The following is a 24,146-nucleotide window of genomic DNA, read 5'->3' on the forward strand; positions in this document are numbered from 1 at the left end:
AGGGGTCCCTGTTTGCACCTTAGGAAGTGCAGCATTGTTGCAACTCATCTCCAGTGGCCTTGGATGGCAAGTCAAGCAAAGGCTAGTATGGACAGAGGAAGGTGTTTCTCAAGTGAGCAAGAGAAGGAGTTGGAGGCTGGAGTAGTTGGCAGGACTGTGTCTACCTGGATTGCCCAGCACAGGCCAGAGGAGGTTGAGCACAGTTACATCTGACTTGCATGCTGTGTCCATATTGCTGGCTCTTTGCTGAGTGCTGGGTAGGCTCCAGGGATCTTTGTGTGGTACTTGGGAACAGCCTCAGCTGGATTTCCTCTAGTGACACAGGCCTTTGGAGCAAGGCTCTGGGTGTGAGCTGTCCTTCGCTTCCCAGTCTGGGCCTCAGTCTCTGAGTGCATTTTTCTTTGTAAACCAAGAGTGCAGTGGGCAAGTCTGGACATGAGAACGTAGCTGAGATCATGAGTGCAGTGGGGGTCTCCAGACTCCAGCACCCTTCCCAGCACGCCTGGCTGCTTCCCCAGCATTGTATAATCCCCTTCCTGCGAGTGGACAAACTCAACAGGGCTGGGAGGCTGGCTGAGCTGTCCCTTCTCTCAGGACAGTGTCCCCCTGCCACGTCTGTCCCCTGTTTGTGATGACCCCGGTGTATTTTGCTGGCAGCTTTAACCTTGAAAGCTCCAAAATCCTTCCCAGCCCCTTTTGTCTTTGTTTGGGATTGTGTTGCTTGGCATTCTGCTCCCAGTGTAATTTCACAGCGATGGCTTTGCTGTTCATCCATCAGCAGGGAGTGTAATTAACTGTGGAGCCTGAGAACACACCTCTGATCAATGGATTGTGTCGTGGAGGTAATCTGGGAGGAATCTGCAGTGAATTCGTGAGCAGTTGAAAGCTCTGTATCTAATTGCCAGCCCCTGCCAGATCCTCTGTGTGTTTAATGAAGCACAGAGCTGAGGGGAGTGCTTCCCGTGGGCAGTTCCACACTCCAGAGACAGCTCCCGTGTTGGGCATGGTTTGCCATCGATAACTGATATTGATCGAGCTGCAAAGGTGAATTCGCTGTCCTTGGCATCATAACTCGTTCTGCATAATTGCATCTTGTAGCTCTGCAATGTTTAATCTGCTTTGCAAATGGAGGCAATGGAAGAGGTTAAATGGGAAGCGTTCCTTCTGGAGCACCAGCCGGCCCAAGCAGATTTCTGCCTGGAGTTCTCACCCAAATCTCTCTTCTGCAGCACCACACCACCCGCTGGCTGCTAAAACAAATATGCGAGGTTGAGTTTTTCACCAGATTGAGCTGATAGTGATGAAAAACATGCCTGTTAAATCTCTGGGGTTTTTTATAATTGGGGAGAAGTATCTCCAAGACAGATGGGAAACTGCAGTGACCCGTGCAGGCTTCAAACTCCTCCACCAGTGACTGGCATGATATTGATCCTTTTCTGTTTCATCACTTCACCATCAGAGGCACATTTTTGGATGCCTGGACTGGCTTGAGGAGTCTTTCCTCCCTGTTCAGAAGCAGATGATAGTAGTTAGAGTGATGTGGTCAGGCAGAAATCCTTTGCCAGTTTTGAAAAAACTAAACTAAACCAAAACAAACAAAGAATTCCAGGAAAAATAAAAACGCAAAACAAACTGAAAAACAAAGAAAAAGGAACAATAGCCTGAAATTACAGCTATTTAGTGTTGCTTGAGTTGCTTGTTTGGTAATATCAGGGACCAAACTCTTATGTGTCTGCAGGCAGGAGCAACTAAACTATTTCCCTCCCCGCTGATGGCTGGGGAGTCCTTTGTGCTGAGGTAAGATGACAATCCAGCTTTTAATTCCTGCTGCACTGCCAAGGGCCCTGGAAAAGGTTTGTGCAGTGGGACCTCGTGTCTCCTTACCAGCTGTCCTCTGCTTTGGTGTCCCTCTGGCAGCACTGGCAGTGCTGTGTGATGATGATCCAGTCTGTGCTCGGGGCAGATTTTGGGGTCTTGCTAGTGCTGATGCAAATGCTTCCAGCACTCAGGCCTGGGAACATCTCGTGTTCATGCCCCTTCCCCTGCCAGACAGGGCTGATTTGAACGGGCTGTGCATAGCAAAAGAATCTGTTTCCCTATAACTCTTCTGCCCAGTTGTCCTGTTCCTCCCCCTTGTTCCCCCTGTTGCCGATGTGATGGCTGGGAATTGTTCCATCTCCCTTATTAAAGGCCTTTTCCCAGTAAAGGCAGCAATTAGCATGACACCTCCTTCTGTCATATCTGCACGACCTAAAAACCCCAAAAGTATTGTTTCCCTGGACAGCGTGACTTCCCCCATCCTAGGGGGAATTCCAGCTGTGCTGTGTGTCCATGCTGGCCTTCCCCAGGCAGGGCAGGGAGCGGCGGTGCTGCAGATGTTTCAGCTGTGCAGACTTCATGGTGCAAATTTCCAGACCTTCCCTGGGGAAGCTGGAAGGGAAGAGAGAGCAGACGGGACAGCAGGATACAGTCACGCAGGCCTGCTGTCGAAATAGGGATAGCTTGGATTTTCCCCTTGGATCTGCACTGCTCCCCAGCGGACACAGTGCCAAACACATCTGGCAGCTCCGTCCCTTCACCCCTCACCTGGACAGGTGATGAATGCCCAGCCTTCTCTGCCAGAAAGGGCATTAGGAGCTGCCTGTGGGATGCTTTTCCCAGGCTCTGGATGTGCGTGCTGCCTTTCCCTGGGGTCAGCTGTGTCTTGTTTCTTGTAGCAACTTTTTCTGGAGGCAGGCTCTGGAGCCCTGCTCTGAACTTGTATATAAAGAACAAATTCCCTGTGTGTCCTGATCGTGTTCCCAGTCCCTGACATGCACATGGAAGTGTTGCCACGCTTCATAAAGCAGCTCTCAAAGAGGAGTAGCAGAAAGTCTTGGGGAACATGACGTGTGGTCTCAGTAGGTCACTTTACCTGTCACTTCACTTTTCCCCTCCGTGTCATGCACACGCTTGCTCTTTGTGTGTTTTCATGGGAATAGGGACTCCCTCTTGCTGTGTGTTTGCCCCACCACTGGCACAATGGGGCACAAATAACAGTCAGAAGCTCTGCTTCTGCTGGAACAGTAGATTTTTGCAAGGACTTTATCCCTTCTGTTTTTAAATGACACAAGGAGTGGGACTCCCCCTAACTGGCATTGCATCATCCCCATTGAATGAATACTGGGATCTTTCTTCTCCACAACAAAGCTCAGTTTCACTTTCCTGCAGTTCATCCTATTAGTTGTGGTTGCACAGTGTTGGGAATCTTAAAAAATTCTTGTTCCTCCTTGGTTTTTAATCCCTTTGAGTATGTACAAGCAGTGTGGTGTCCCCTAAGTGACCTAAAGAAAGGATCTTGGCAATTTTAGAATCTAATAGAGTTTTCTCCCACTAGGGTGAGAGAAGTACCAGACGTTCAAACAAGACCATCCATTTTGAGATCCCAACCCCACAGCTCCTTCCTGTAGATCTCAGTGTTTGTGTCTTTTCATATTTACTGGTTATTGCAGAGGAGTCATCAAAGTGTGGTTCTGGGAGCTCCTGGGTTCTACTTCCCTCTCTGTTGTCGGGCTGCAGAGGAGAATCAGTTCCTCAGCACTTTAATTTCCGTAAATAGGGATAATGTAATAAATAGCCTTGGAGTTGCCCTTTTGGAAGGGAGTCAGTCTGGAGAGTGATTATGGGCGTTTGATGCCAGAGGGCTTTGAGGGGCACGTGCAGAGGGATGTGCAGACATAGACCTCAGTGTGAATGTGGGATTTCTGTTCCTCCTGCCCTCTGCACCCTGTTCCTGGTCTGTGTGTGGGGGGTGGCCGTGGTTGCTGTTACACATATGGGGAAAGACCTTTGCCTCAGACAAGGCTGGCAAGAAGCAGGATGTGCAACAGCTTTTCCCCAGTATCGACAGAACCTCTGTCAGGGGTGATGTTTGTGCAGTGCTGCTCCAAATGATCCTCTCCCTGTGCTGCAGTAATGCAGAGACAGGAGAACAGAGTGGGGCGATGGGTGGGGGTCTGGGCTGAGCCACTGAGGAGTCTTGCAGCAGCTGAGCACGTCCCCCGTGAGCTGGGATTTAGTGCCGTGTTATTAGAGATGACACTGCGAGATTGCCGTTGGCAGAACATCATTTACGCTGACAGTTGTAGCAGCTCGCTGCAGCAGTGTCCCAGGAAATGGATTTTTCAGCCAAATATGTGTATGAAATACAATAACAGGGACAGAGCTTGGAGGCAGCGAAACACCTTCAGGTTGTTTTTGTTCTTTTGGTGTTTGCATTGCAGTGGCTTGCAGGAACCAAGGGAGAGCCTTGGTGGTTCCTGCTCCAAAGGGCTGTAGGAAAACAGAGCCGTTGACTGGGCTGAGCTTTGGGGATGGAGGGGAAGGTGCTGATGAAGTGAGCAGCACTCGCAGTTGGCCACCACCTCGCGCAAACAGACGTGCTGTTACCACAAGTGGATTTTCAGTCCCTGCATGTGCGAATGACGTGCTGGATGCTGCCTTGGCGCTCAGCCTGAGCCCTGGCACCACGTGCTGGGCTTCTCTCGTGGCTTCCTGCACAGGTACCGTGCAGTCAGGGGACAGGGAAGATTGGATTTGGGTCAGTGCTGCTCTGGTGTGACCTCCCTGAGTGCTGCCGGGCATTGATCCTGTGTGTGCTGCCCTTGGTGGAGAAGGGCAGCGTTATCCAAGAGTGGAGGGATGGTCCTACCTGGACAAGGGTGGTCTTCCTCCAGCAGGAACCCATATGGCAGAGGCAGCAGGGCCCTGCAATGCTGTGGGGACACAGCTATCCACAGCTGTTTGTGGGCATGGGACACTGCTTCTGGGAGGCAAGAGTCATGGGAATGTTTAGGAAGAGAAAGCGCAGGGTGGGATAAGGCAGAGTCATGGGAATGTGTAGGGAGAGAAAGCACTGGTTGGGATAAGGCAGCTGCATTTTTGCTCCAAATGGTTTGCATAATCATCAAGTGATGGAGAAGGAAACATCCCAGTTCCAGCCTGGAATTGCCATGTTCCTGTTCCCTGCGCCTCGTCTGCTGGGTACAGACCTGTCACTTTTCCCCCCTCTCCTTTTAGCATCCTGTTTTTCTTTGCCCTCTGGTCTCTCACTTCACTAGCAGTTAAGCAGGGAACTGCTCTGCACTTGGCATCCCAAAAGCTCAGCCATGAGGACTCTGTTTACGTGTGTTTCACAGCTCGGGTTTCCTGGGAAGCAGGTATCTGAAGCTGTTTGCATAATGCATCTGATGGATTCTGTAAAATGCTCTTGATCCTGTCTGAGGCAGAAGGTGCTAAGCAAGCCATGGTAAGTGTGAATTCAGAGGAGATACACAGCATTTCTATCTTAATAAATAGATCGTTAAAGCTAAAAGTGCCCTTTTGCCCCACAGGAGCTGTAAACTTTCACTCTGTCTCCCTTTTGCTGAGCCTGGCAGTGCTGGTGATTTCAAGCACCCATGGAACAGGGTTGGGACCACAGATATTGGGTGAAACTTGTGAAGGGCTGGTGCAGGTGTGCATCAGGTACCCACCCAAACACACAGCTCTGCTTGGCTGGGATTTGTAGGAGGCCAGCATGGATCCCACCCCTCACATCACTGAGGGAAAGCTGCTCGGAGCTCAAGTGTCAGCAGCTTGTTCTGGGAGCCCAAGGGGGAGTTCCAGCTCAGCTGTCTGTGAAGTTTGGTGGGGCTCTGATATGCCACACTCCTGACAGCTCCAGCAGCCTGCAGTGACAGAGGGTTTGATACAAAATGCAGAGCCCTCACCTCCCATTAAGCACAACAGCTAAGCCCGAATGGCGCTGAAGTGAGTGGCAACAGACGTGTCAGGGATAATAGAGCAGAACAAGGGAGGTACGGCTGGGAATAGGTGAGCTGTTTCCAGGTCCTGAGGGGAAACTGGTCTCTTCCACATGCGGCATTAGCTTGAGCTGTCAGATGTGGCCAGCTCTGCCTCCAACTCCTGAAGAGGAGGGATGGCTGCATTCAGGGGTGGTTTGTGGTCCTCCGGTGTTCTTCATGTGCATCTCTTACTAATCCAGGTCTGCTGTGCTTTTGAGACCTACTGGAATAAGAGCTGGTGTTTGGTAAGGCTCAGACTGAAGCAGGGTTTAAGCAGCAGGCTCCATTCAGTTGTCCTTGGAGAGCCTTTTGATGGTGGCGTTATCTTGTGGTGCATCAGCACATCTACACTACAGGGATCACACCTGGCCTCTCTTGGAGGGTGTGGGACAGGCTGTGCCTGCGTGGTGGGGCTGGAAGGGAGCTAAGAATAGAGACCATAATTAGGTCAGCAGCTTGCAGTGGGCTGTGGGACAGGAAGGTTGATGGGTTGTGGTTGGTCTCCTGATGACACTTGTTAATTATTAATCGCTGGTGTTACAGCAGCGCCTCAGTATCTCTCTGAGGTCAAGGGCTAGCGGTGCCCTGCGGCACTGACAGCATCCAACAGCTGGAGGGAGGATGTTGGAAGTGTCTGGGGGCATAGCAAAGCTCATGGTCCTGTTGCTTTAGACATGGGACAGACACATGGGGCAGTCTTGTCCCTGTTTCCACAACCCTCCAATGTCTACAGGCCCGGTGGTGCTGAGGAACAGGAATGGGGTGAGTGGGCCCAGCTTGTGGGAGAGGTTGAGTCAGAAGCTGAGCCGTGCTGCTCTCAGTGCTGGCTTGGATATCTTGGATGCCAGGGATCACTCAGAACACAGCTGGGAGTTTGCCTTCAGTAGCTGAGAGATGTTCTTGCCCAACTCCGTTTCCAGTGCAGCTGAGGGGCAATGCCACAGGGATTGTGGAAGAGAATGAGAAGCAGGAAGAGAGGAAGGATGGGATAAGCAAGACCCTGTGTCTTCAGGCACAACCTTAGACAGATCAGGGCTCTCTGTGGCACTCAAAAAGTGTCCGGCTGAAGGGCTTTGACAGAATCCGTGGGTATCAGTAATGATCTTTCTCCATGGAAAGCCAGCTTTTCTTCCAGACTTTTCCTAGAAAAACAGATTTGCATTGTCCTGAGTGAATGCAGATGCATCCATCTGCTTTTAGTTCTCCCTTCCAAGTTGGCAGTCTCCGTTTGCTGCCAGACTGTGTTACTGTGGGCTCCCAGTGTGTTGTGTGTTCACAGCGTAGCTTGTGGGAAGCATTCTGTGTACCTGGCACCAGGGAGACCCCACCATGAGATGCCTCCCCAAAATGTTCCTCTTTTCAAAGCTGTGCATGGTAGCAACATGAGGGGCCGCCTCTGGCAGAGGGAGTGGGACAGAGCACAAGCTGTGGTCACAAGGAAAGCAGGTTGTGTCCTCCTGCACGGACCAGGGCCTCCAGCCTGATCCCTCTCTGCCTCCAGCCTGGTCCTTCTCTGCTGTCACTGGATGTACGTGAATTGCAAATGGATCTGATGTTGCAAATAAATCTGAATTGCAAATAGATCTGATGAAATAGGTGTCAGCCCCTGGGAAACATCAGCCTCAGAGCACAAGGAGGAAGTGACTGGAGTGAAATGTCTCCAGTCACTGAGGCAAGGTGAGTTAGGAGGAGTTTCAGGGGGACTTGTGAGCCAGAAGGGCCTCCTGTTGACCATGTCCCCATTTCACTTCTGTGTAAGAGGCAACAAAAAAACCACCTTACAGGTTTTTTCCTTGGAAATTTCTCCTGCGTCATCCTGGAAGGTGATGTGCTGGCCTAGGAAAATGACAAAGAGCTGGTGTAATGATGGTTAAAAATGACATGAAGATGTTCCCACTGAATACAAGAGGCTGGCAAGTTTATGTCCTCAGGCCCAGCTGGTGTTTACTGATTTGGACCGGTGTCTATATTTAAAGCACTGATACTGTGGCTTTTGTTAGGGATCTTCTGATGCTCTCTGGCTGTTACTTTTGCATCTTCACTTCTGTGAAAAGCTGTGTTATGAACTCTGAGCAGATGGAGTCACAGAGATGCTGAGATGTGCCCAGAGCAGCACAGTGAGTTAGTGGCAGAGACCAGGGGAGACTTTCCCTTGAACCACTGGACCAGAGCCTGGCCCTGCTGGGAAGCTGGGACATCATCCTGGCTGGTTGCCAGCCATGGGACATTCCTGCTGCACTGTGGAGGTTCCTGTTGTGGTGGTAACTTTGCAAAGCAGCCTCTTGCAGCCCTTGTTTTTCTAGACTGTTTCTGGCAGCTGCTTGGGAATGGCTGGGGCTTGCAGTGCTTTAAGGGCTCAGCTTGAGTAACATAAGCTGTCTGGGTCTTAGGGTTAGGGCAGGGAGACTGCTCTGCTGTTCTTCAGACTGGAGATAGACACTCAGGGACACTGAGGTACCTCTGCTTTTTTCTTTGCTTCTCTTTCTTGCTCACCTGATCTAAGGCTCAACTCTCACTGTGCACGGAGTGATTTTTTTATAAGCAGTTTGTTTACAATAAGGTCTGTGATGTTCCAAGAAATGCTTATCAATTAGTAGTTATTATCTAAAATATTATCAGTGCTGCTCCAACACTGTCCTTCAGGCAGGTCTCAGCGTGCACTGTGCCCTGAGTTTGGGTTTCCTATTCCATTTGCCACGTTCCAGCCCATGGTCCGCTTCTTCTGCCTCCTGCAAACTCTCCGTGATGTATCTTCAAGCTTCCAAGGATTCTTCAACCCTTTGACTGACTTGGGCTGTGGCAGAAACCAGGAATTCCCAATTCTCAGCAGCTCTGTGTGCAGTGGGGCTGCAGGGCCGGCGTGGCCCCTCCTGTTTATTTTGCCTGGCTCCGGCTCGGGGCGGTGCAAATGGAGGCGCTTCCAAGCGCTCTGGGGAAGCGAGCAGGAATTCGTCGTGCAGTCTGGCTGGCTCCCGTCCCTCTTGGCGTGGTGAAGAGCAGTTCCAAATGCGTGTACGCAAACAGAGAGCCAATGTTGACAGCTTTACAGGAGCTGGAGTGGTGGGCAAAGCACACCCCGGCTGCTCTGCGGCAGAGCTAAACGAACCCTGGACGTGCAAAACTCCGTAGCCTGAGGGACCAAGGGTTTGGGGGGTGGGGGAAGAGCCCCCCTAAAAGTCCACAGCGATTCCTGGAAACCTGCCACTGCTCAGCCTCTTCCTGGGCTTCTGGTTACAGAGAGTTCAAGGTGTCAGCTTGTGGCTGAGCCAGTACATTAAAGGATTTAATTTCCGAGCTGAAATTTGTCAGCTGTATAACGAAATGGAGGGGAATGAAAGAGGGCTGCCTGATGGCCCCTCTGCCTGTCTGGACTGAGATCCATGTGCTCCCAGGGCTTCCAGACCCAGGACATGGAGCTGGGCAAAATGTTGAACAGGCTGTTTCTCCAGCCAAGAGAGAAGCCATTCCTAGAGCAGCCTCTCCTGCCACACTCGTGGAGAGACCCCAGAAGCTGTGACAGGTGCTGGTCTGAGGAGTGTGCCCAGGTAGTAAATGGACACTCCTCATCCAAACTCATTAACCTGTCTCCATATCTTTTTTTAATCATAGAAGTGTATTTAATCTATTAAATTCTCCATTTTGCATGTTTATGCAAACATGAGAGGAGTGGATTTTGTGAAGTGTAGGTTGGACCTATTTGCTGACTTCTTTGTTGGGGATTTTATGACAGTACTTTGAGATACAAGTGCTGTATGTGGAGGTCTCTTAATAGCACTAAGAAAGTGATTGAACTTCTGTGTTTTAATCATTTATTCATGTTTCTTTGTGTGCTGCTTTAAATGCAACAGGATACGCCACTGCACCGCTGCAGCAACAACTTAGTAAGGAGGAAGAGAGACTGTCCTCGTTCCAAAACATGAACATAAATTCTTCCCTGTTCAGCTTTTCAGTTCAATGTTTGCATTGACAAATGCATAACTGCTTACAAAATGTTTGGAAGACGTGAGGTAAAAAGACAATACAAAACTGATTTACTGTGCTCATAGGTATTATTGGACAGAAATAACCTGTTATGACAATACAGTGACACTGTGCAGCAGAAACCGAGTTCCTTTTCGGCCTCCCTTCCCAGGCGACTCGTGTGGTGACCCAGACACTCCACAACTGCCTGGAAAGGGAAAGGAAAGGAACATTTCTATGGGCAGTGCTGCTGCCACATTGCACTGGGACAAGTTCTGCTGTCCCAGTACCAAAGCATTGTCCGTGCTGGAGTTTCTGCTGTGGCACAACACCTAAAGCTCCTGCAAGGCTTGGGAATCAAAGGCTGCAGAGGAATTTTCAAGGCTGAGAACCATCAAAGAAGAACCAAGTGATTGGTGAATTGAGTCCATAATCTTGTAACTAAAAGTCACCCCTTCGGTGTCAGGAAAACAGAACTTGGATCCAAACTGCCACAGGCACTGGTATAGCAAAGGTGGAAGAAAAAGCCAAAAAAGGAAATGGTAAATTTTGGAAAGGATATGTGGTTGCAAGAGCTGTGTTTGAGGAGGAAAGGAGGCAGTGTTTGACTTGTGATACTTTGGAGAGGCCTGATTTAGGGTGTCAAAAGGGCAGCACTCAGCTTCTGTAGTCACTTATGAAAAATCCCTGGTGCCAGTCCTCTCTTGGCTGCTTTGCTTTCCTGTTTGCAAAGCTGTGCCTTGCTGTGTTTGGGTGAGAACGGTTCAAAAAAAGGAAATGCCTGTTGCTAAGGGTGCTCAGGTGTGAGATCTGATGTTATTTATATTACCCCCAGAGCAGATATTCTGTAGTTTCAGATACAGTTGGGCAAGTGTCCTGCCTAGAGATTTTATTTGCTAATTATATCCTGTCCTGGGTCTCGTCCAGAAGTAGAAATAAATTACAGATAAATTTCCAGGACAGTGTAAAGGGAGGAGGAAGGCAGGTCTGGAGGATGTTTTTTCTCCTCCATGGCTGCTGTCAGCTTTCTTCCTGAACAGTCTATGAGGTCTGTGAGTTATCCCAGAAAAGGGAGAGAGCTCAGGAGTGGGAGTAGGACACGCTCTGCAAACACAGCACCCGCATTTTTGAAGGTGTGTGCTTTGCAATGGGTAATTTGCTCCTTTATTGTCTGCAGAGTAACAGCAGTGACAGCATTGACTTTCTCTAATGAACAGCTGCTCAGTGCTAGGATCTATTCCCGGAGGAGGCTCGCAGGGATGAATAAGGTTTCATGCTCCTCCTCCAGAGAGGGTGAGAAAGTTCGTGGAACAGAGATTGTTGCTTGATTGTTGGATATCTCCAAATCTTGACCTGCTGACAGCTGAGAGCTGAATGTGTCGCCATGCAAGTCGTGTTTGACCTTCCAGCACTTTTACGGAGGCAGGGTGTTTATGGAGTCGGGAGAGAGGTGTTAGTTCCCAACCAAGAAGTCATCCTCTTGTCACTGCAAACGACCATCACAAATTGGCTGAACAAAAAGCATTTTCCTCCTGTTGCACTGCCTGAATTCTTCGCTGATGCTCTGCACTAACAAGAGCAGGGAGGAGGGAGAGGATCGCTCTTGAATTATGGATGCATTAGAGGCAGAGCCAAGTTATGAACTCTTGGAGTTGGAAATCACTGATGTATGTTATAACTTAAGCCATGACCTCAAATAAACATTCTGAGCTTTGTCCCAAGCAGCTCCCTGTTGACATCCCTGCTCATCGTTCCCCTTCACTGTGAAACGACACAGCTTGAATTTGTGGAGGTCAGGCAGGAGGTCTGTGTGCTGAGATCTGTCTGGCTCACTCGCTGTCTCCAGGTTCCCTGTGCTCCCCTCCCCACCTCATTTTGCTTTTATAACACATGATCATAAATGATGTGTTGTATTTCCTCTGTGCCTGCCCTGAGCCCAGCTCCAGGCACTGAGAGATGCCTGTGAGAGCAAGGGTACAACGAATGGAGCACCCAAATTTGGCCTGACTCTCCTATCTCATGACAGGCAACTGAGAAGTCCTCTGTAGTGAGTCGCTCAGAAACAGTAAAACTGAGGGGAATATTTTGAAATATTTCTGTAGATGATCAGTGAGTCTCTTGTTCTGTGGTAGCACCTTTGGTGTCTCCCTGTGCAGTCACAAGTGTGTGCACAGGTTAACAAACTGTGCAGGAAAAGAGCCACCTTCTCCAACTTTCAGTGCCCAGAAGATTTTCCTCAGTCCTATGCAACAGTCCCAGTCACCCCAGAGCCATTCCCGGCACCCCATAGGTGGTTTTTTTTCAGTAAAAGAGGGTAAAATCGATCCATCCGATTCAGAAGGGCAAAAAGTCCACAAAGGCCATCAGTGATGGCGAGTTTTGATGTGAATCCATGAGCTCTGCCTTGGGCTGTGCAAAGCTTTTGCCTGGAGCAGCTCTGCTGCTTGGAGAGGCAAAACAAAGCTGGGAGAGGGGGGAGAGATCTCAAAGCCCAAGTTTTAAATAGCAGCACTGTGAAAGCTTTTAATACCCCAGAGTGGCCAGCACGGCGCAGGTGCATTCAGTGACCTGTTTTGTTCAGGCAGTGAAAGATGGCTTGGAAACTGCAGCTCTTTTTTTCCTTTGGTTCTGACAGTATTCCCTCTTGACCTGAAATGGTCTTAACTGCAGTGGAGACAAAAACCTCACATTGGTTTTACTCTTTGCTGCGTGTTGGAATCCCCTGCGTGGAGGTTTTCCGGATCAGCTCGGTGCTGTTCTTGGGAACTCCTCAAACCAAATGAAACCCAGTTTGTGCCAGTGAACCTGTGGTCCATTATATCCAATGGATGGCAAGGGAAAAATGCGCTCCAAAGGGGTTCAGTTTAAAGAGGAGCTTGGCTTGTGGACTTGCTCTGAGAGACCCACGGTGGAATACAAAGCTGGAGAGAGATGTGTTTGTGTGTGCAAGCAGTGTAAGGGGCATTCATCCATGCACACGCCCAGGAATGCACTGGGAAAGCAAGCAGAACTGTTTGGGTTTATAATATAATTTCAGTAATAATCAGATGTGAGGTCTGGACTAATATGTTTTCCCAATAGCTTTTCAAGGCTGAAACTGTGGTAAAATCCCTCTTCTGGTGACTGGCAGCACTACCAGGCAGCTGAGGGACCAAGTGGTACAGGACAAGTGCCTTCAGGTGAAGTTTCTACAACCTGTAAAGTGCTTTTGCCAGTCAGCACCTGGGGCCGTGCACCTGAATGCAACAGATGAGTGTTAAAGTCAGGTTTGAGGAGCTTTCTCTCTTCCTCTGCCCTAAGCTCGGTAGAGAAAGCTGCTTGGAAATCTGGCAGGGAATATATTGCCATCTGGCTGGTGTTATTTTTTCACTCTAGATTTATTTTTTTCCCCCAGCACTGCAGAAAAAGACAGCTTTGTGCACACAGACGTGTTTCAGCCATGTCCTGCCCAGCAGGTACGCGGCAGGCGGTGGTGTTGGGTAAAGAATCTCACTCCCGTGGTAGGCTGAAGTCCTGCCATGTATATTCCTGCTTCCAGGATGTGGGTTGTTGGCTGCTGCCCTGCTTGTTTTCATCAAAAGCTGCCGTGGCCCTGCAGTCTGATGCAGGACTAGTGACTACTTGTGGATATGAGTGCTTTGTTGAAAGCTGCTGTTGCAGAGAGCCTTGCATTTCCTTTATCCTTCAGCTTGGGTCCCTGGTGTGAGAGCTCTTGTGTCTGTTTTTGCATTAAGCCCATTTTCTATCTCAGTAGTTCTCAGGCCCAGCCTTGGCACCACAGCGACCAGGACTTTGATCTGTTTATCAGTGAGACCTCAGAATCCTTATGTGATGTGTTTCCTTCTTGTCCCTGTGCTGTCCCCCAAATTGTCTTGCTGCAGCTGGGTGTGATGGCTGTGAGGCTGCAAGTGTCCATGGACAGAATGATGGGAGCAGGTAATGATGTGGTGGAGCAAAGCCCTGGCCAGCCCAGGAGACTGTGTGTGCCTGCCCACTCCAGCCCCTCTGTGCAGGGTGCTTGTTCCACTGGAAGGAGGACAACTGGCCTGGCTCTTCCTTTGTGCCCCAGGCCAGCTCCTATTGCTGGTGTTTGCCCAGGGCTGGGGTTGCAGGTCAGCGTGGTCCGACCACTGCCCCAGGTCAGGGTCCAGGGGTGCTCCTTGGTCTCTGCTTCCATCTGCTGGACAAGCACTGGCTCCTGCTCGCTCCTGGTCTCCTTTGGTGCCTCAGGGATTCTGCTGCTCCTTTTGACTGTGCTCATGTAATACTGCGGATGGAAATCCCTTTCACGCACATATGGACTGGGAGAACATTTCAGTGTTGAACCAACTCTTTGGCAAGACTGCCCTGCTTAGAGTGAATGGCAGTGAGCCTGGGGATGGGCTGAGCACAGCACATTCAGTGCAGCCCTCTGTGGCCTCCTGCCACGCAGGCAGCTCTGCCTGCTGAGGCCAAAGCTCCTCTGCTTTGTATCCACAAGGAATTCAAATATGGGTTGTTTGAATGCTGCATGAATGGCCAGGGAGGGTCAGGCCAGACGTCCAGCAGTGCCATCTCCAGAAGTGACCACAGCAGATGCTGGAGGACAGCATGTGAAAAAACTGGGCAGAAAGAACATGGTGCTTTCCTTGGACATCTCCCTCAGCATCTGACAGTCAGGATCCCTGTCAGACAAAGTATCCCAGTGAGGACCATTTTGGGCTGGGGACTGCAGTGAGACCATATTTAACAGTCCCAGTCATGAACTTGTCTGAACCTCTTGGGTTTTGAACTCTGGAGCATCCTGAGAGTTTGTACTGTGCAGAAAGGTCCTGCTTTTATTTGTTTGAGACCTGCTGCCAACAACTTTCTCTGCAAGCCTAAGAGTTACTGGTGCTACGTGACTCCTCTGCATTTACTTCTCCCTTCAACAACAAAAGTGTCCCTCAGAGTTAGAGGTATTTGAGAGAGCTGGAAGAACAGGGCTGCTACTGTTGAGGGTCAGGAACAGTCTGGTCTGCTCAAGAGTGCTCCGGTTGTTTTCATCTGACAAAAGAAATTTGGCTGCTGCAAAGGCATTTCCTTAACCTTCCTTTAACCTCTGCTCAGCAGTGGGCAGACACAGGCAGAAGGTTGATTTCAAGCAGAATATCCCATTCTCAAGACATTGTGCAATGCAGCCTGGAGACCTTCCTGTAAACCTCACTCGATTTAAGTGTTGGCTGTAGGTCTGTGCACGTACAAGCTGCTCGGGGCTCTCTCCTCCAGATGTGTGATGGCTGATCAGTCTTTGTGCTGTCAGGTGAAGGCTGGGACACAGCCCTGACCTTTCCTTGCTGCAGTTTGCAGTCCAACATCTGGCTGTTAGGATTTCAGTAACCAAGTTACTGGATTCTTCCCAAGCTGTTCCAATGCATTGGCGAAGGCTGTGAGTGTTGGTGTTGCTCTGAGGACAGCAGTGACTTTTTTTGTCTAGAGAACAAACATCCACGTGGCAACAGTTTATGAAGGTGCTGGGTTGAAACTTCTGATTTTCCTTGGGAAATCATGATATTAATTTTTACTAAGGCCAGCATGATTAGAGTAAATGTGCAGGGCAGATTGTTCATTGCTTTAGTAAAAATATCATAGTCATGTAAAAGCAAGACCTGCTTTTCTCCTCCAAGTGGGCCTGAGCTGTTTCCTCACGTGAGACAGCCCAGGGAAGCATGGCCAGGGAGCCTGGGCTCTGCCTTCTCTGTTTCTCTAGGGACTTTGCAACTTGTAAGGACAGACTTCTCTTTTTGTTTTTGCCATTAGGTTCCCAGCCAGCAGGAGGAGATGTCACCATCGTGGCCGCTCCAGAGAACACCACGGTGGTGGCTGGGGAGAGCGTGGTGATGGAGTGTATGGCAGCTGCTGATCCCACCCCCTTCGTGTCCTGGATACGACAGGGTGAGTATGAGGGACAGGGTTAAGTTTGTGTTGTCAAGGAGAACCTGTGGATACTTTATTTTAAAAATCTATTACAAGGTGAAAAAATCTGTGGGACGGGAAGGGTGCTCTCTATATTGGTACCTAATGATGTAGGTGTAGGGTGTCCTTGCTGAAGTGGAATTATTAATTAAATCTTGAAGGTTACAGAGCACACAGTTCAATTTATAGTTGTTTGACCTGTGAAATACATGATGTTCCAGTTCCTGGATGCCTTTTGATCTAAATTAATCTTCCTCGTTGTATGAACTTGGGCAGTGAAGGTCATGAAGATGGGGTCAGGTGCGTGTCACTCCTCCGGGGACTCGGAGGTTACTGAGGATACTGCAGAATCTGCCATTGCACTGGAGAAATAACTTGTATTATCCTGCAGCATTATAAGAGTTGATAAGATCTGTGAATCCTTGGAGTGACTGGGACTGTTGCAGGGAGGTTTTTGTTGAGTGGAAGGATCGAGGAGCTCCTGAGGTCTTGTCAGAGGTGTACAAGTGAGCTGGGATGGCAGACGTTACCCAGGGCTGATAGCCAGAGCCACGAGGAGGATGCCAGTGTCACTTCACTGAGAGTCACATCCATCAGATGTGTTTCAGAGGCTCTGACTGAAGACATTCTCAGCTCAGAGGTTGATTATCTCCCAGAAAAGGCTCTCAGTCATTTTCATAAATCCAGGTCACAATTAAAGACTCCTCTCCCCTGTAACTGTTAATCATGGTTGGTTTTCAGCCCAGATTTGTCCACGGGCAGTGATTTTAGCATATAAAAATATTTCCTCTTCCCCACAAAAAAGGAGCAAAAAAATCTCAGAGGATACAACTTTGGAAATCAAAGCAGCAAGGATTAAATGTTCTGGCAGAAATATTCCTGGTTTATCCCGTGCATTTCACAATTACAAATGCTCAGCGTTCCTGTGCTGATCACTTACTCACTGCTTTACTGAGAGCTGCTGATGCCCATAGCAGAGTAGATATTATTAGAGTTAATTATCATTGTGAAAGTTTTTTGGAAGGAGGGAAGACAAGTGGGAAGTAGGGAAAGGTTGGTGTACCAGTTCTTTCCATGCTTTATTTCAAGTGTTTGCTTGGTCCCAATCTGCCTCCTGGTGTGGACTCTTCAATTAAAAGAGATGGATTAACAGTGCTAGTCGTTCTGTGTCACACGAGCATGTTTCTTTCCAAGCCTTCATTAAGGAGCAGGCTGGGTTACTGGACCATTAGTCATGCAGGGAACACCAAGGATGTACCTCCAGCTTGCCAGTTTGGCTCTTGCCAGCCTTGGTGGTGTCAACTAATTGCTACCATCTGGAGTCAGGTTTTCCAACCACTCGAGTGCAAACGGGGTGTGCAGATTGTCTCCTCCTGAGTGTGCAGCCACTGAACTGTGAGGCCATGTGAAGCCCCCCAAAATGGAGGGAGGGGGCAGAGGGTCTGCTCTCAGCCACATTCCCTGCTGATGGTGCTAAGCTGGTGCAGCTGCTCGCAGTGGAGGTGGGGAGTTTTCTTCTGTGTGAGATCCAGGCTCAGCTGAAGCTGTGAGAGGTAAGGGCAGGCAGTGCTGAGGTTGTGCTGCTGCAGGTGGAGAAGAACAAGGTCTGGTGGTGCACAGGTACTGCACAAATTGGCAGGTCTTCCCAGGCTGCTGACTTGTGCCAGCCCTCCCATCCAGGCCTTTCCTCAGCTTGTCCCCAGCTCTGGGCTTTGTCTCCTGCATCATTCAGAGGTACCAACACCACATCCTTGTGTTTCTCAGACCAGATCGATGCTGAGAATATGCAGTGCCCAGCACCAGCCTCTGCACTGTCCGTGATGCTGAGAAGCCCAGGGCTAGTTGAAGTTGTAGAAGGGCCACTTACAGGCAGGGATACGGAGCCATCCTGTCCTCCTTCCCTACTCAGCAGTGCTGAGCACCTGGCCAGGAGAATGGGGAGAGGGCAGCTCACAGCCCATGTCTCTGACATGAACACTGGAGCCCCAAGGAGAATCAAGTGCCTTCCTGATATCTCACAGCCAAGCTGGGGACAAGGAATGAATCAGGAAGCTCAGTAAATTTGGGATGCAGAGGAGGGAGGAACCACTGAGTTGTCAGTGACTCAGCACTCTTGCTGACATTGCATTAACGAGTGAGGGGAGGTGTGTGTGTTTGTGATGGGGGTCAGCAGGCAGATCCAGCAGCTTTTCCAAAACATATGTTAGCATGGCCTTCCCTTGAATGTGCTGTTCTGGGGGCTCTCATTGCAGGCACACCCAAGGCATCAGAGACTATTTTGATCCAAAACAGAACTTCAGTTATTACAGGCTAAACTAAACCTTGTGCCAGTGTTGGCTTGAGCTGTCAGTCAAGCACTGAGGCGTGTTCCAGCGGGAACCCTCCTCTGGGATGGAGTTTGGGATCTGGGGGTCTCTCCACTTCCCAGCTGCGATCCTGGTGTCGTTTACAAGCGCTCATAAAGGGCAGCCTGGGGCTCTCTCCCACATTTGTGCACGTTTCTTCCTGCAGATGGAAAGCCTGTTTCCACAGATGTGATTGTGCTGGGCAGGACCAATCTCCTCATTCCCTCCAGCCAGCCCCATCACTCCGGGGTGTACGTCTGCCGGGCCAACAAACCCCAAACCAGGCAGTTCGTTACCGCCGCCGCCGAGCTCCGGGTCCTTGGTGAGTAGAGAGCAGGGAAACGCTCCAGGTAGAAATGCTGACCAGGCAGAAATGCTGACCAGGTAGCTGTGGATTGTGTGGACCAACATCCAGGAGATCCCCAAGGAACTGCGTCTGTGGCCTGCGCTGGGTAAGATGGGAGCCAGGCTAGAGCCATCAGGCCCTGGATTGGGATAGCTCTCAGTGGGAGTGTCACCTCTTTAACTTGGGGTTTAGTTCCTGCTATTTACTGAACCGTTTTATGCCTTGTTCTCCAGGGTTCTCCCATGGAAATCTCTATCAGCAATTAACTTTCAGTATCGTGGAAGCCAACAGGGAGAACAGCCTAGGATCAGGGAACGCAGCACATGATTGATACAGAATTTATTTTTCCTTTTGGACAGAGTCTAAATTAAGCCTCTAGAGTCTGCCTGGCAAATCCTATCTTGTAAGCAAAGCTGCTGCTGAATAAAACATAGCACCGAGTGGGGAGGAGAAGGGATTTGCTCTGCTATCTTTTCCTCCTCCTTCCCGCATTAATTTGCCCTCTCTCCTCCCAGCTACTCCCAGCATCTCCCAGGCTCCTGAAACCATCTCCCGCACCCGAGCCAGCACGGCCAGGTTTGTGTGCAAGGCGGAGGGGGAGCCAGCTCCCACCATCCACTGGCTGAAGAATGGGGAGCCCATCCTGTCCAACGGGCGCGTGAAGGTGCAGAGCAGCGGGAGCCTGGTCATCAACCAGATCGGCCTGGAGGACGCCGGCTACTACCAGTGCGTGGCTGAGAACAGCCTGGGCACGGCCTGTGCCACGGCCAAGCTCTCGGTGATCGTGCGGGAGGGTTTGCCCAGCGCTCCCAAGAAGGTGTCGGCCGTGTCCCTCTCCAGCACCACAGTGCTCGTGTCCTGGGAGCGCCCGGAGCACAACAGCGAGCAGATCATCGGCTTCTCCTTGCACTACCAGCGGGCTGTGGGTGGGTGTCACTGCCTGTGACCTCGTTAAAGGCACAAGGCACGGGTTGACTTTCCTTCCCAGCAATTCCAGTTGGTTTAGCTCTTTTCATTGCAGGTAAAGGAGTTTTCTCTTGGAGTCAGCACCAGCCTGTGGCAGTGCCTGCGGATTAGCCAACATATTCTGACTTGTTGAATGGCAGTAGCATGTCCACATAGCTGAGTTGTCTGGATTCTCATGGGACCAGGCACTTCTGATTTTATACACATTGATTTTATATGCAAAGGCTGTGATTGCTAGTGGAGATATTAACCAGCTACACTGTGTACAAGGGCAATCACTAAATTGTTCACACCCAGAATCTAAAGTGAGATACTTGGGTCTCTTGACGTCTGTCTTCCCAAAGAGCCAGCAAGCCAATACTCTTGCTGAACTGCTGCCAGAGCTCCTCTGGAAATTAAAGTGGTATCTGCAGCTGCCTCAGCATGGAGCTTGAGTCAGAATGGAGGTGTTAACATTGAGGCATTGGATGTTTCTGCTCAAAGAACTCATATAAGAGGTGGGGCTTGTGCAGGTGCTGGGGGAATTGGAGAATGCATTGATTTTTAAAGTGTATTTACAGTGCAGACCTTGTGAGTTAAGTGATTTTTTTTTCAAGAGTGTCTTGGCAGTTCACTGACCTACTCATCAGTGTTTCCTTGGCTCTAGGAACAGATAATGTGGAATACCAGTTTGCTGTCAATAATGACACCACTGAGCTGCAAGTCAAGGACCTGGAACCCAATACCAACTATGTCTTCTACGTGGTCGCATATTCCCAGCTCGGAGCCAGCCGGACATCCTCTTCCATCATTGTCCAGACCCTGGAGGACGGTGCGTTGAGTTAGATGGGCACTGGTGCCTAAAAAATATTCCTGGCAGTAGCAGCTCCTAGAAACCCAAACCTGCACCTTGGTCTGATTGCCACTTGGGTGGTTAAGGGCATGAAAATGACCTGGCTGACAGTGGGGCCCATGAGAATCCTTTGGGAACTGCAGTCAGCTCCTCAAGGCTTTCACCCAGCTCATACGATATTGCTCCAGGCTTGACTCTGGGCCAGACTTGATTTCAACTCAGAAGAAACATCTATTGCAATTTGTAGGGGTGGGAGCAGCCTTGAGGTCAGCTCCCTTAAGAGCCAGTAGTTTGTGTTGATTTTGTCATTTATCACATAGCATTTTGTGAGCAGTAGAGGCAGAGTGCCAGGAGGACAGCTGCCCAACGGGAGGACATGCACAACTTTCCACAGGCTGCTAGACAGAGGCAAACAGTGATGGTTTTGGCAGACCTCATGTGCTTTATGTGCTTTTAATGCTCCCGACAGTGACCTACGTGGTCCCGTGTGTGTGTGTGTCTGAAGCCTGAAAGGCTGAGTTGAAAGCATGAAAGCTGCCTGCAGCCAGAGCTGTTGTTCTTGAGGGAATGAGGATTCCCAGGCTGCAGTCTGGATCTGTGAGCCATTTCCTTCAGTGTCTCCTTCGTGCTCCACATACAGCACAGGCTGATAGCTGGTGTGTGCCAGCCTGCCCAGTCTGCAGGGGACATGGATCCCTGGGAGCAGTGTGGCTGGGCAGGCTCTGCTCAGCCTGGAAGTGGAGCAGCCCACCATCTCCCCTCCCCAGACACCCCTCGGATGCTCTGAGGGGTATTGGTTCCCCTGGGACAGACACTGTGTCACCGGTGGCTCTGGCAGGGCCAAGATCAGGTAGTGGCCTCCAGCCAACTCAGAGACCTGGCAGAGATGTGTTGAGATCTGCTCTTTGCTGACTTCTCGTGGTTGATTCCACCCAGTTCCCAGTGCTGCCCCTCAGCTGTCCCTGTCCAGCATGACTCCTGGTGACATCCGTGTGACGTGGCTGCCCCCTCCTCCAGAGCTGAGCAATGGCAAGATAACCAAGTACAAGATCGACTACTGCACCCTCAAGGAAGGTGAGGGGAGCACCATCTGGGGGGTTGAGCCTTCTGCTCCAGGGGTGTTAACAGTGTGTCATGGGGAGGGGAGGAGGTGCAAGGCTGGAAATGGGGGGACCCCTCTTACCCAAGGCAGAGCAGCTCTCTTGTAGCCTGGCCCTGCTGGTCATGGCAATGCCCTGTGCTACTTCACACGACTTCAAGGTGCCTTTTCCTGTGACTGTGAAGGAGCTGTGTCCCCAGGGGAGTGGCCTGACCCATGTTTGTGCTGCTCCAGGAATGTCTGCATAGGCAACCTTTCACTGCCGTGTGTTTTGGGGGAAGAGCTTTATGCTGCTTGGGGACGAGGGGTAAATGCTTTCACTTTCCTTAAAATGGAGTCTAATCAAAGTGATCCCTGTGGAAAAAACCAAAACCACAAGTAATCCTGTCCAGGCTGTGTTGCTCTATTGCTGAGTGTTTTCCAGTTTTATTTACACTGTCAGGTACTCTAAGCAGCGTTCAGCAGGGATGGTAACATTTACCTACACTGGATGTGGCTGTTCCAATTCCATGTGTGCTTGCTTTGCAAATCCTTCTGGGTATTTGCTCTTATAACCGTCAAAGCTCTGCAGCTTCTCACTTCCCAGGGTCATGATTCTTCCTGAGAGAAGGATGGGGAGTGTGAGGTGCTGGATGTGTTCCCATTTATTTGAACTGGGTTAGTAGTCTGTGCTGTGATTCCTGGCTCTTGTTCTTTGCCTTGAGCCTGCACATGGCTCTGTGGCGTTGTAAAACCTTGGAAACACTTGCAATCCAGGGATCACACTCAGCAGTACTCTGTTACATAGCAGAGACAACGCTCCCGGCTGAGTTAATGCCAGGGGAAGCTGAAATTAAGACCTCTGCATTCTCCAAACAGGCAACATGAATCTTCAGCAAGACCAGTTAGTTGTTACAGTGAAAATCCCAGGCCATTCTCAGCTTAAATTTCCTGTTATCCCCCTTATGAACTTGGGTGGGCTGAAGAGGGAGTGATAAAACCTTCGTCTGGCTTGGGTGAAGGTGTGAATTTTGCAGAAAGCAGGGCTGCTGGACAGTTCTGGTTCAAATTAAGGTGAGGATTTAAATACAGCAGTGAGAAGCAGTGGAACATACCATCAGCTCCCATCAACTGTGCTCATGTTCTGCCGTCACGTCAGCAGCAGGGTTTCTGACAGCTCCCTCCGGGCAGGCTCCGTGTGCTGAAGGCAACCTGCAGTTTGGAATGTGATGAAGGGAGTTGTCAGTCAGGATATCAACTCTGCCCAGCCTTCAGTTCTGGTTTTTCTCGGTGGTTGGAGATTGCACTGAGCGAAGCCAAGCCAGCCCAGGGCATTCAGACCACGTGGGGCAGCAAGGCTTGTGGCTGCTCAGCTGTACTTCCCTTTGGCTGGGAAATCCCTGTTTTCAGTGGTGTCCCCTTGGTTCCAGCAGATCAGGTCACCTCCATCGAAGTGGGTGGAAATGAGACCCAGATCACGCTCTACTCGCTCCATCCCAACAAAGTGTACAAGGTCCGGATCGCAGCCAGCACCAGTGTGGGATACGGGGCCCCCTCCGAGTGGACCCAGCACCGGACTCCTGACAGAGACAACCAGACACACGGTAGGAGCCTGGGAATGCCTGGGATTTGGGGCAGGGTGTGGGGAACTTCAGGCATTGTCAGAGATTCTTGCTTTGCTTTGGGAATTACAACCATTGGTTTTGGTTAGAGCAAAGTGCTCACATTTATCTTGCTGCTCAGCAGCCCCTGTACCTCTCCCTGCTTACCTGGGCAGTGGGTCTTTCCTCCCTCCATGTGCAGCTGGGAAAATTCATAGAAAAGAAAGAAAGAAATAAAACCCCAGACCCCAATGTTATGACATTTGGGAGGGAATAGACGATTCTGCCAGGCAGAGCTGAGCCCACACCAGACTCTAGCAGTGGTTAAAGACGGGAATATCTCAGAATACATTGGAGAACCCCCATAGTGGCTTTGTGACATGGTTGTATCACCCAGCTGGGAATGTAACTATCCCACTCTCCACTGTCAGGCGGTGGAGACATCCCACTCAGCACAGCCTTTCCTCGCATCCTTCCCTCGCTACTGAGGACAGGGAGGATTCAGTAGAGCAGGGAAATGGAGACAGGTGGCTGAACATTTTTCTCCTGTTCTTTTTCTCAGTTCCCTTTGCCCCAACGGAATTGAAAGTCCGAGCGAAGATGGAGTCTCTCCTGATAACGTGGCAGCCCCCAGCCAACCATGCCCAGATATCTGGCTACAAGCTCTACTACCGAGAAGTGGGCCCAGAGGAGTCCAGCAACGAGAGCCCCTTGGATGGTGCTGAAGATGAGAGCTGGGACGTAGGACCCATAAAACTCAAGAAGAAAGTGAAGCAGTACGAGCTGACTCGACTAGGTTAGCTGGTTCCATCTTCCTAGCAGTTGGTGTGGAAACCCAGGGCCTGTCTCTTGCACTTTGCAGCATCCCAGGGTGCTCCCAGGAAGCTCAGTTGTTTGCTTGGCTGGAGATACACAGGGCCAGGGCCATGTGGGCTGTTTTAAGAGCACTCAAAATCCTTTCTGGAGCGGGGCTCTGAGCAGAGTTTAAGCCATGGAAATTTCTGATGCCAGTGTAGCAGGGCTTGTATTTTTAACTAAGGGTTACCAGTATACTTAGTGTATGCTAATAAGTGGTTCTTAATCAATTAGTGTTTTTAATGTGTCAAGAGTGCCAAGATTGAAATCTCCAGTCAGGAAAATGATCTCTTCTTCCCTCTGTATTTCTAAGGAGCTCCATAATTGCATCCTGTTTGAAATCTCTCTGTATTACAATGCAGAGATGGGATAATTCACAGCATGCTAATTTTGGGCCAGTATTC

At 50.2% G+C, this 24,146-nt stretch overlaps 1 protein-coding gene across 1 annotated transcript in view; it reads left to right on the forward strand.

Annotated features, from left to right (window-relative positions):
* IGDCC4 (immunoglobulin superfamily DCC subclass member 4) overlaps nucleotides 1-24,146 on the forward strand; it is an 89,249-nt gene that overhangs the window by 43,282 nt on the left and 21,821 nt on the right. Inside the window, exons 5-11 of the mRNA XM_027714733.2 lie at nucleotides 15,564-15,698; nucleotides 18,231-18,386; nucleotides 18,926-19,336; nucleotides 20,023-20,187; nucleotides 21,145-21,282; nucleotides 22,720-22,890; nucleotides 23,450-23,683. Of these exons, the coding sequence (XP_027570534.1) occupies nucleotides 15,564-15,698; nucleotides 18,231-18,386; nucleotides 18,926-19,336; nucleotides 20,023-20,187; nucleotides 21,145-21,282; nucleotides 22,720-22,890; nucleotides 23,450-23,683 (1,410 nt within the window). The remainder of the gene's footprint in view (nucleotides 1-15,563; nucleotides 15,699-18,230; nucleotides 18,387-18,925; nucleotides 19,337-20,022; nucleotides 20,188-21,144; nucleotides 21,283-22,719; nucleotides 22,891-23,449; nucleotides 23,684-24,146) is intronic.

This window comes from Pipra filicauda, unplaced genomic scaffold, assembly GCF_003945595.2.
Source record: "Pipra filicauda isolate LSUMZ 115617 unplaced genomic scaffold, ASM394559v2 scaffold70_size2993248_pilon, whole genome shotgun sequence".
Lineage (NCBI taxonomy): Eukaryota > Metazoa > Chordata > Aves > Passeriformes > Pipridae > Pipra > Pipra filicauda.